General features: G+C 36.9%; 1 protein-coding gene across 5 annotated transcripts in view; it reads right to left on the bottom strand.

The window, feature by feature from the left end:
• The window catches only part of SRFBP1 (serum response factor binding protein 1), a 79351-nt gene that overhangs the window by 47208 nt on the left and 18905 nt on the right, over positions 1-13238 (bottom strand). For all 5 annotated transcript variants that reach the window (XR_004967543.1, XM_036309087.1, XM_036309090.1 and 2 more), the window contains 2 exons: positions 12640-12728; positions 11543-11615 (listed from right to left, as the gene is read on the bottom strand). Coding sequence is in view for 4 of the 5 variants with exons in the window: in XM_036309087.1 (XP_036164980.1) it covers positions 11543-11615; positions 12640-12728 (162 nt within the window). In the remaining variant the exon portion in view is untranslated. The remainder of the gene's footprint in view (positions 1-11542; positions 11616-12639; positions 12729-13238) is intronic.

Here is a 13238-nt window from a genome sequence, read left to right as displayed (position 1 = left end):
GATCTATAACTTTTCCTGTTTTCAAATAGAATCAAGTAGTTTCAAAACCAGGGGTGCATACCATTTTTTTGTCACAACTGCTCTTAATTTAAAATATAAAAATATTTTAAGGCCACCATATGCTTGATATAACATCTTTATATCAACACAGCCTACAGTGAAAATCATGACCCCTACATATTAAAAATGTAACACTGCTAAAGGTTAGAAGACTTATTCAAAATACTGGCTTAAAGCTGTAGAAACCACATGCCAGGAAGCAAACTGGGATTCCAACATGATGATCTGTTTCTAAATGTTGTTTCATGTGTGTGAGGAGAGGAGTATATATATATATAATGATCTTTTAAAACACCACTATGACTTCCTGTTGATCATTTCAAATGTCACAAGCTGAGTACAAAAGAATATTAAATTAGGGCATCTTGTTCTGCCTTAAGAAGCAATAAAAGTTGTTCCTTTAAAAAAAACTGAATTAGAAATTAAATGGCCTTAGAGAACTGGCCAAAGGTGACTATAAAATGAAGAGCCTATCCATTTTTCTATTTCTGACACTCAACATTAAACCAACTAAAACACAAAAACAACTCTGGTTAGAGACTCTTCTTAGTAATAGTTCAGTAATAATCTACTTATATATTGAGACTCAGAGCAACCTCAACATTCTACATATGACAATAAAAATAAGAAATTTTACATTAAATGTCACTCAGTCTGCTAGACAGGCAGCATCATTTATCATACACCTGACACGTTACCAGGTGTTGGGGACAAAGAACTGAGTAAAACAATGTATTTCCTAAAGAAGGTCTCTGTGAGTAGTAGGAATGGCATGAAAGCAGATTCATTCAATATGATAGCAGAAATATATGAAGGATAAGGATCTGTATAGAAGACGTGGTGAATAATTCTTTTCAGGGCAGAGTGACTGTGTCAGGGAAAGTTTCCTAGAGCAAGTAACATAAGAAGTGAAGTAAAGCAGCTGAAGTAAAGAGTAAGTCTTTATTCAGATGGGAGAGGTGTGCTATGTGTAAAAATGCAAGTAGGCATGAAATAGATTGATATGTTTGGGGTTCATAAATTATGGTTGGTACAAAAAGTACAGGATAGGTAGATGGTATAATTGGAGAAAAAGGTATCTGGAGTATAGATCACAAAGGGCCTTGTATGCCACGCAGGACAGAATCTTGATCAAATCTGCATTTTAGAAAGGTCACTGGTTACAGTGCAGAATGTGATTTGAAGTGTGGTAATACCTAAGGCAGGAAGTACAAGTGAGAAATAATAAGAACCTGAACTAAGAAGTGGTTACATATTTAGAAGATAAAAATAACAGATCTTAGTGAAGGACAAGATATGAGAATAGAAAGTAGCTAAGGTAGAAGGGAATTCAAAACAATTTCTAGACTTCTGGCTTAGGAAACTAGATGAATGATAGGGTTAAAACCAAAGTCAGGAATAGAAGAGAAGAACATCTGATTAGAATGTGGGTGGTGAGGAACAAAATGTTAGAATCTATATTCAGGTACTGACTTCTTTTGGAATATCTCCTTATCCATCTTCTTTTCTTTACAACCCATCACCCTGTCCCCTAATACTCCAATGCCACAGCTGATTAGACTCAGACCAGTGATAGACATCTAACCCAAGATGGCCCAAGAACTTGAGTCAGTGTGGGCTGAGGTTGCCACTATTCCATGACCTTGGAAATACCTAAGGAATGAGAGCTGTTGGGAAAGTCAGAGAGAAGGGGAGTGAAAGAGAACAGAATGGGCAGGATAGGGAGAAGATGAGGAAAAGCAGAGATGAAGCACAAAATGGAGGAAAAAGGAGCAGGAAAGAAACACACAAACAGAACTACCTGAGTTTCTGAGAATCTCCAGATCCTGATTCTCGTCCCTGCTGAGGTTAAAATTCAGTGCTTGCCCTTAGGCTTCATAAGAAACCCCACCTTAACCATGCTCTTTAACTTAGCTCAGTGAACCATGTAAAATGTTGAGTTTTGGGTGCACCTAAAAGCACTAAGTGGAGTTGAATATAAGAGTGCAGACTGCTCTAGCTGGTTTGACTCAGTGGACAGAATGTTGGCCTGTGTCCTGAAGGGTCTTGGGTGCAATTACGGTCAAGGGCATGTATCTCGGTTGCAGGCTCCTCACCAGCCTGGGCCCTGGTGTTTCCCTCACATCAATATTTCTCTCTATCTTTCCCTCTCTCTTCCATTCGCTCTAAAAATCAATGGGAAAAATATCCTCAGGTGAAAATTAAAAGAATGCAGACCTTCAAAAATGCAAGTAGCCATGTTAACCCTTTGCGGTCCAATGTTATTTTTGGAATTCAAACAGTCTGGTCCAAATTAATTGACGGGATTGAATGTTGAACTTTTTAATGTTCTTATTACTCGATGTTGGACCTGCTCCTAGCGCCTGGTCTGTCGAGTCAGCCTCGAGGTTGGACCGAAAAGGGTTAAAGAGTGTAAAGTGAGAAGATAAAGAAAGAACTTTGGGGGGACAACAGCATCTAAGAGTCAGTATGAATCTTATTCAAGGACACTGATGAACAGGCAGGTAGATAAATTAAGTGAGTTGCTGAGGAAATGGGAAGTGAGGAGGCCCAGTTACCAGTGGTTATGCTATTGGAGGTAAAGATGCTATTCTAATAAGGGGAAAGGAAGAAACTGAGAGGCAGTTAAAGGATGATGATGGGTTTTAAGGCATAAACTAGTTTATTAGCTAACTAATACCCACCCAGTTAGGGTCAAAGATTGAAGCTATAGGTGAAATAAGGAATAAGTAATAAAAGAAGAAAAAGAAAGAGACATAGCACATTAACAGGTTTTGGCCCTGAATAGGAAAAGAAGAAAACATGGGACCAGTAAGAACCAACTATCAGTCTGGGATGACTTTGTGAAGAAACACAGACCTATAAAAATTTTTAGAAAGTTTCATTACATGTTTTTTATTTTTTATTTATTTTTTAAATATATTTTATTGATTTTTTACAGAGAGGAAGGGAGAGGGATAGAGAGTTAGAAACATCGATGAGAGAGAAACATTGATCAGCTGCCTCCTGCACACCCCCTACTGGGGATGTGCCTGCAACCAAGGTACATACATGCCCTTGACCGGAATCGAACCTGGGACCCTTCAGTCCACAGGCCGACGCTACATCCACTGAGCCAAACCTGTCAGGACTACATGTTATTTTTTAAATACCAAAAATGCATGTCTCCTCATTAAGGCAAAGAAGATTTTCATATCTAAAGAAAATCATCATCATTATAAAAAGTTAGATGTTTCAAAGGGTAAACATCTAGAAAGGTCCTTACCCTGTCAACTAGATAAAATGAATAAGAAATTGCTGATTTAGTAAATTAGAATTTAAGTGGTATAAGTCCTACAATGATATGTAAAAACATGTCAACCACTGCTTTGTAAATAAAATATAAATTTCAATTAAACTACTTCAAAACAAAAATATTGTTTCACTGAGAAGCTATAAAACCTACATTTTTTGCTCATTATTGAAAGAGCAGGTAGCAAAGGTAGTAAACTCCAATCTAGTTGAGATTAAAGAATAGGACACGGGAGCAAATGACTTAAAAAAAATCTACACAATCATCTTAATTTTGTGGATGAAGAAACTAAAGCCTACAGAGGTCAAAGTTTATAACCTGAATTCCAAGACTTAGAATTCAGTTTTGTACTTTTCAATTCATACTCATTCCACTTTTTTGTTTGTTTTTCTTCTTTCGGCCTATGCACAGCGGTGTTAGATAAAAAGATTTTATATGTTCTGACAAAAACGTAGGCAAACATATCTAAAGAACACTGCTCTGTTCCAACTGCTCTGAAGACTGTTGCAAACAATTAATCCAGTTCATAACTATAGTCACATAGCTGAAAACTTCAAACTGTCAAGTACTAAAACAGCTTTATTCAATTTTCAGACTATTAGCTATTCTCTTACTATCTTTGTGGATTAACAATATCATTCATTCCTCTCACAATATGCACAAAGCACAGGTTTGTAATTGCTATACAAAGTTTTCTCTCATTTTTACATTCAACTACATCATAATCCTCCAGAAATACACAATAAAAAGATTAACATTATTAAAAAATTATTGTAAAAAATTAAATTTACTCACCAAATAAAATACAAGAATGGCAACAATCACAGGAAAAGATGTTGAATTATTAGTTATTAGTGGTCTACAAGTTAAAAAATATTGCTATCACATCTTATCATGTGATAGGAGTAACTGGAATTCTCACACATGATTGCAAGAATGAAAAATGGTATATGGAAAAGTATTTGGAAATTTTTAAAAAATTAAATGTAAACTTGTCATATAATCCAGTATACTACTTCTAGGTATTTATCCAAATAAATAAAAACTTATGTTGACAGAAAAAAAAAAAAATTAAATCGCAACATACATTAAGATTACCAAAACTCGTGCGCGCTCCCTCCTAGGAACACGCCCGCACCTTTCTCTTCCCCCACAGGCCTGCATCTCCTTAACTCTAAGAGACCCCATGAGACTTGCAACCAGGGGAGCAATGGACAGTGGCTGCATATCCTGGGCTAACCCCCGACCCTGTCCCTAAGGCCTCCTGTTCTCTGACTCTCCAGTGAGCTAGCAGCAGCACCTCCTTGGCTCACTTCTTTCCCATAATGTTTCTAGAGAGCCAAAGCAGCCCCGCCGAGTCTCTCTCCTGTTGCTTCTTCTATCCTGAGCCCCTCCTCAGTTTCACTGTCTCCAGCTTTATTAACATACTTCAAAATCACCCGGAATCTTGTTGTGAAATCTTTCCTGCAGGAAGTCAAGAACCCATACTCCACAGAGAAAAATGGCTATTAGCACTATCTTCAATATTGTAAAAAAAAAAAAAAAAAAAAATTAAAATCTTATTAGAGAAATAAAAAATAAAAAATTCCAGCAGAAAAGGAGAAACAATTAACTGATTAAGTCACGAAGTATCAGTCACTACTAGGTGAAAGACTACAGAATACTCAGTTTCAAAATTATCACCTCACAGATCTATATATATAAAAGCCTAAGCAACCGTTATGATGGAACGACCAAAACAACCAGATTGGTTGCTATGACACGCACTGACCACCAGAGGGCAGACGCTCAACACAGGAGCTGTCCCCAGGCCCTTGGCCCTAGTCACCAATGGAGACTGCCGGCCAACCTCCTGATTTTTCCCTGCCGGCCGGCAGGCCCCGATCGCCTGAACTGGGCTGGGCCCCCGGGCTGGGATGGGAAACCAGGGGTGGATGGCGGCAGACGTGGCCCCTTTCCCAGAGAGACCAAGGGTTGGCACACTCCTTGGAGCTGGTGGCCCACCTCCTGGGTCCCTCCACCCGGCTGGCAGGCCCCAACTGGCCTGCCACCCACCCGCTGTGGTTGTGGTTGGCCCTTCCCCCCGGCTGGCAGGCCCCGATCACCTGATGAGGGCCTGTTGGCCAACCTCCCGGTCCCTCCCCCTGGCCAGCAGGTCCCAATGGCCCGATTGGGGCCAAGGAACTGGGGATGGGTGGTGGCAGACATGGGTGGTGAGTGAAGGGGGAGGCAGAAAGACAGGGAACCTGATCGGCCCTGATCGCTGGTCAGGCCTAAGGACCCCACCCATGCTGAATTTCATGCACCGGGCCTCTAGTTACTTAATAATTGCAAACAGGAAAAAGGAGAAATCTGGCAGATAACATCTAATCAGGGGTGAGGAACTGCTGGCCTGAGGGCCGGGCCATATAAAGCCCACAAAATCATTTATTCTGGCCCTTTCAAGGCATTAGGGGTGAGTTAATTAAATGTTTGACCAAATATAGCAGGCTGATTTTTAAGTTGATAATTTTGTATGGCCCACAAATGATGTTACAAATACCCAAATGGCCCTTAGCAGCAAAAAGGTTCCACACCCTTGCGCTATACCAAGTGATTGGAACTAAGCATCACCAGTAAAGGGACAAACTAGATATGATACAATGTATTACTACTCTACATTGTAGCATTATAATTTTTCTCCAGGTTTAAAATAGTTTCCAAAACATTGGAAGGAGATATAAACAAAAGAAGAGGGAAAAGTCAAAGGAAGACTTACAAATCAGAGAAGGAAGAATTAAAACAGCTGTCCTGGGCAATCACTTCTTTACTGGGAGGAAACTCAAGTATAAGTAGGTGATGGAGTGTAATCTATTTGTTAATATGCTGATAACTGGTCCTCCTGGTAAACAAACTATTGACTTTTGTTAGAAGGAAAGGCCTTATCTGAAGAATGTTCCTTTCCCTAGTTAAGGATGTTTACAGTACACAAACCTAGAATCTAAGGATTTCTAAGGTATGGCACACTGAGAATATTACCCAAGCTACACAACCTTGAGGTGCAGAATGGGAAAGCTTCAAAATCTAAACTCCCTCTGTGATGAGATCATAACTAGACTTCCTATTTAGAGATTTCATCTACTCTGGGCAAGAAAGTGCATGTCTGATGTAGAAAGGAAGGACCTGTGGAATCACTCCGAGTCCCAGATCTACCCTTGCTTTACCTTTGCCTCCTGATTGCATGTATCCTTGAAATAATCAGTAAAGGTGGATTCTAGGTAATATCTCTAACATATGAATCTGATTTGACAAAATGATTTTTGTATTAGCTTACAAATAAAAGATAAAACTCAAAAATAATTCTAATCTGCCCTTGTCAGTGTGACCCAGTGGTTAGAGTGTCAGCCTATCCACTGAAGGGTCATGGGTTCAATTCCAGTCATGGGCACATACCTAGATTTCAGGTTTCTCTCACATTGATGCTTCTCTTCCCCCCTGTCCCCCACCCTTGTCCTCCCTCTTCCTTCTTACACTCTCTCTAAAAATCAATGGAAAAAATATCCTCAGGAGAGGATTAACAACAACAAATTATAATCTTAGATGAAGAATACCTCTTAATACTATTATTTTAATAGAATAAATGAATTAAATGTTAATTTGACACAATTAAAATGGTATACTTGCAAGATAAATAAGGCATGTTTTACCATATGGCAAACTTTATTGTTTCTTTTTTAATCCTCACCTTGAGGATATGTTTTCTTATTGATTTTTAGAGGAGGATAGGACCTGCAACCTAGCTATGTGCCCTGACCAAGAATCAAACCTTTTGGTGTACAGGATGACACTCCAACCAACTAAGCTACCTGGCCAGGGCCATATGGCAAACTTCTTTTTAAGAATCCATATGAAAAAAAAAAACTAACAAAATCATAGCATGTAAAATTACAGAGAAAAAAACTCAATACATTTTTAAAACATATATAGAACCAGAAATATCACAAAATTCGAATTAATATATGACATATATGATAAACATACAATTCAAGGGCAAACAGGCTAATGATTTTGTTAGAAGGCCTTATCTGAAGAATGTTCACAACAGAACCCTTCTAAATATGTCCTTTGAAATAAGATTCTGCTCATTTTATAGTTGTGGTGAAATGAAATGCAAAAGATGTGATATGTTATTTTGTTTACGTATTATTTTATTTGACTTTGCATAATAGCGACAGATCATAATCTACAACTCTTTTCCCAGCTGTGATCCACCAATGACAACCACTTAGAAACAGGCCATGAAGAGCATAAGCAAAGGTGCTTTAAAGATGCGTTTAATAACAGAGATTTGAGCATGTAAACTTAGAAAAGAATGAAACAAAAGGAGTTTTAAAATAAAGAGTAGCAGGCAGAGCCAAGTCTTACAGAATAACATTCGAGTTCTCACTCTACAGGAATACTCAGTATAGGAAAAGTCATGGCCTCAGAGAGAAGGAAGTTAAACACACACAGAAACCAGCGTGAGGCAACTGGGCATATGCATGTAGTTCTGAGGAATTAAAGAATCTGAACACGTGTTGAACACCTCCTTTGGGTCTTTTTTTCTTAGAGGGCAGCTGTCATGGTTATTACATTATCTCATCTGGCCTTGAGGAAAGTAGAGTGTATTTCAGAAGTCCTGGTTTACTGAAGAAGCACAGTAAAACTGCCCAGGCCATTAGCTTTTAGTTAGGAAGCCCAACAACTACTTGACCTTGGGCAAGTTGCTTAAATTCTGTAGGCCTTGGTTTCCTATTCTGTAAGATAGTAAGAAAAATGACATCTATCTCATGAGATACTGAATATAAAACAGAGGACAAATAAGGCATCTTATACCTTATGGCAAATTTCTTTTTAAGCTTTCATACAAAAAAATTAACACAGTGTCATGCACATAGTAAGTAGTCACAGAAGAAGCTAGTTATATTACCTTTATTATTAAGGAAGGGATTTCTTGTATACTTATATTAATTTCATTGTCTGCCTTAATTTTACTATTTTTTTCTTCAGCTAAATAACTTTGGGATCTATAAAAGCTGATCAGCTACTTTAATTTCCAAGAAAAAGAAACTGTTTCAGAAGCCAGAATTTACACTAGTATCAGAGTTAAAAGTACGAATACTATTAGAAAAGGCAACAGAGTTGGTATTCATATATTATATCTACAAAATTGGAACCTATGATTTCATAGTATCATAAAGATCAGGCCCTCCACCCTAGCCGGTTTGGCTCAGTGGATAGAGTGTTGGCCTGAGGACCGAAGGGTCCCAGATTTGATTCCAATCAAGGGCACATGCCTGGGTTGCGGCCTCAGTTTGACGTGCAGGAGACAGCCAATCAATGATTCCCTCTTATCATTGATGTTTCTATTTCTCTTTTCCTCTCCCTTCCTCTCTGAAATCAATAAAAATACATTAAAAAAAAAAAAAAGATCAGGCCCCCCTTTTTTTCTCTTGGCCAGAAATAAACAAACTCCCATTTCTAAAAATATTTTAGGTTTTCTCCTTGAGGAAGTCATCTTGCAACAAAATACCCTATTATCATAGAAAGCAAGTATAGGACAGTATGTCATGAACAAGACTATAAAAATGTAGTGGTATATGAGCCAAGAAAAAATTCATCTGGAAAAATGAGTAAGTAGAGATTTTTCTTCAAATTTAATTGAGACTGTGAGTTTCCTGTTTTGTGACTATTTCTTTGATACTCCCATGTATATGATAAACTGTTCTTTAAGAAATTTCAAATGACCATTCACTTAAAAAATGCTCTATATATTTGTTTCTTTTAGAAAAGTAGACCATTAAAAGAATCATAAATGAGGAGTAAAATTAGACGTGTAAGAAAAGCAAACATAGTCTTACTCTTTTTTTTCTGTTTTTTATATTTAAATTTAATCCAACTTTTAAAAAGCATTACAAAAAAAAAAGTTTAATTCATAGCATCCAATTCAGACCATCCTAACCCACTGCCACGAATACAAGGGGACAAAATATGTATATACTATTAATTTTATGAATTCCAAGACTATACAGGCTATGCATTTTAGCTTTTTATGAGGCAACAATTCCACAGTGGTCTTATACAATCACATATACACACAAAACTATGAACGTGATACAGTAATGTTGCAAACCTAAGAACTTTCTCACTGAGTCTGATTTGCTATTCCTGATGAGGTTTAAGAATAAAAGAGCCGAAACCGGTTTGGCTCAGTGGATGGAGCGTCGGCCTGCGGACTGAGGGGTCCCGGGTTCGATTCCGGTCAAGGGCATGTGCCTGGGTTGCGGGCATATCCCCAGTGGGAGATGTGCAGGGGGCAGCTGATCGATGTTTCTCTCTCATCGATGTTTCTAGCTCTCTGTCCCTCTCCCTTCCTCTCTGTAAAAAATCAATAAAAATATAAAAAAAAAGAATAAAAGAAAACAAGTTGCACATATAGATAAATTAAGACAACTTGTTTTCTGATTAACTTTAAATTAAATTCATTATTGAGAGTTACAGAAGGGAAGTACTCTGAAAATTAATGAATATCTTTTGTTTTCAGAGTCTCACATACTACACATAGGCCTATTATATTATAATGTATCCTTTCCATGGAAAAATAAAATCAGCAATTATATAGTAGCTCAAAGCCTTTGAATAATTAAGGACTACAAAAATGACAATTCAGAAGAAATTACGGGAAAAAATATAGGTAAGGAATGTAATAATTCAGTAAGGACCTTGATTAAGAGAAACTGAAAGACACAATGGGATACACAATAACTTCTTATCTTAGAGTTATCCTCAAAACAAGAGTATCCAAACATTTTATCTCTCATTTGAATTTCATGAGAAATAAAAGGTATATGAAAAAGCCTAAATGATGTATCATTCAAAATGACACAAATGACAATTAGGAGGCAAACATAGAGTATGTTGACTGAATAACTGGGGGGAAAAAGAGGGATTAAAACATTAGAGAGGATAAATCAAATGTATTTCATAAATTTTGTAGTCCTGTGATTAAAAATAATGCCACACACACACAAAAATGAAAAAATAAAAACACCTCACCCCGAAAAGAAATGATGTCCTATATCTGTTTCTACTCAGATTAACTGTGAAAAATAACTGACCTATAAAATACTTTACTATCCCTTCAAAAGGAAAAAAAAAGTGGTGAGAAACTTTGATAATTTAACGCAATTAAAACAGTTTTAGAGAGTTCAATCATTCTTTTATCTATCTCAAAACTTGGAAGTGCCCAGCCAGTGTTGCGCAGTGGTTGCACATCAATCTATGAACCAGGAGGTCACAGCTTAATCCCCAATGGGGGTGTGCAGGAGGCAGCCGATGAATGATTTTCTCTCATCATTGATGTTTCTCTCTCTCTCTCTCTCTCTCTCTCTCTCTCTCTCTCCTTTCCTCTCGAAATCAGTAAAATTAAAAAAAAAACAAAAAACAAAAAAAAAACTCTTGGAAGTTATACCAAAATGTAATAGTCAAACATACATACAAAATGACCCTACAATTAAGATAATTGCTAGTACCAAATGTTGTTTTTAAGTTCTGCAATAAAAAAGTCTCCCAGACATTTAATAGTATGTCATTTGGTAAATGAAAGTTTCCACAAAGTAAGAGCAGTGAGAAGACCTAAAAATTATGCTAGTGAAGAGTCTGGCTGAAAGAAACAAAAATATGGATCATTTTGGTCCAATACTAATTTTATTTCGAGTTACTACAGAGCTGAATAAAATGCTGACACCATCACACAAAAATTTATTGAGTTGGCAATAGGCAAAGCATGATGTCAGCCACCAATATCCCCATCCACATTACCAAATAGCATGAACACTTCAATTCTTGAACTTAACTTAGACTACATGCCTAAAGTTACAGTAAAAATAAAAACCTTAGGCATGAGGCATTATTAAACACAGATGAGTTTATTTTGGCAGTATTTTGACGCAAATTAGTCAAGTACTTTAACAAATTCAGTGAAAAAGATAATGCAAGCTTCAACATATTACAATTTTCTAAATGTGCTACATTCTTCACCAAACAGACCCATAAAATAAGTCTTGGTCAACCTACAATAATATTCAAATAAGTAACCCAACACACACGCAAAATGCACACTGAGAGGAGAGACAGAAACACACGCATACACACAGCTGCACAAGTCCTTACCTTCATGGCATGAATTTCTTCAAGCAATCGTTGTGCCCGCCTTTGGTTTTTTAACAGCGCATCTTCAGTACCCCTGCAAAAAATACATTCCAATATGTACACAGGAAAAGCATTTATTACAGACTCATATCATAATGAAAAGTCTCATTTCTTTTAGAAAAATATCATAAATCTCTAAATAACAAGCAAAGTCATCCTGCACTGCTTTCTCCCCTTCCAACATATATCCCAATTCTATTAATAAACTCAAGTTCTTGGCAATACCAGGCATTATCCTGGCATAATATTAAAAATTATTGCTGCTGTTTGCCTTCTAATTCCTTAATGGGAAGGCCAAATAATACTTTTTAATTAATCAGTTAACAGCACATTGTATTTAATATAAGGTCCATAAGCTACAGCTAAAGGTTAGATATAATTTTATTAAATAAAAATTTGTCCTCTGGAATTAAAAGAATATACAAGATGTCAAATATCTGATTATATCAGAGAGAAAACCCATCTTCTGCAACATTTATGAAAGAAAGCACTAAAAATTAATCAGGAGCAAAACACATTTGAAGACTTTAAATAACATACTTTTTCTCTAATACCAGTAACACTGAAAATACAAAATACTATTTTTTCAAAAAATTAGATGGAACACAATGTCTTGATAAACACTTCCACAAGGTACTGAAGATTTTAAATTAATTAGCAATTCAAGAAAAAAAGTGATATAAATTTTTACAACTGATTCACAAAAGGTATTACTAGATTTGCTCAACTATACCACATCTTAAGATAACTTCTAACAACATAAAACACATACATAACCCCAAAGGACTTTCATTTTGTAAGGTCAAAAAGATTTTTGAAAAAAATAGAAGCAGAATTCATCATGTATTTTAAGCAAATATGATTCAAACCATGTAACATGCTGACACAGCACATTTTATCTCACTCAGATCCTCTCTAAATATTTTTTTTTTTAAGTGCTGCATGAGTATGATATTTAATTATCCCTCTTAGGTCCCACCCTCAAATTTTGTAAATATTGAATAAAAACAATTTTTGACATTTTATCAGTCAGAAGGCCATAACTTGAAATGACTAACTTTTTTGACTTCAGTCTGCTAACACTTCTGACAAGTTTTCGGATAACCAAAACTCGGATTCTCTTCACTTCTTTTCTCATCTTCACAACCTTTGAAGAATAAAGCCAAAGTTTGAAAGGTTATTAATTCAAAAAGAAACATACTTTATTTTGAGTCTTAATATTATAGGCAAAGTCTACCACTTTATCCAAATTTTTGGTTAACTATATTTCTAGTTGGATGAAATCAAACATTTTCCACTAAGAGTGAATAAAGGAATACATCAACATTTTAAAATGTGTCTGAGGACTCAAGAGAAAGAAGTTATCTTACAAAAAAGTCACAGCATTCCCAATGATTAGTATTTTAATATTACTAGGGGCCCAGTGCACAAATTCGTGCACCTTGCAAGGAACTGTGGGCTGCGAGGCTGCAGTATGCATAGGAGCCCATCCTCGGCCTGTGTGCCGGCAGCACTGCTCCCACCGCCCCTCAGGAGCAGGGGGACCGGTGGAGAAGCCCTTGGGGAGAACAGGGCCGGCAGCCGCCACTCACAGCCACTGATGGTGCCGAGTGATTGGGACTGGTGCACCGGCACTGGTAGCAGGTGGGAGTGGCGG

This window comes from Myotis myotis, unplaced genomic scaffold, assembly GCF_014108235.1.
Source record: "Myotis myotis isolate mMyoMyo1 unplaced genomic scaffold, mMyoMyo1.p scaffold_m19_p_5, whole genome shotgun sequence".
NCBI classification, from domain to species: Eukaryota; Metazoa; Chordata; class Mammalia; order Chiroptera; family Vespertilionidae; genus Myotis; species Myotis myotis.
The sequence above is the reverse complement of the archived record's forward strand: the minus strand, read 5'-3'. Positions and strand labels throughout refer to the sequence as shown.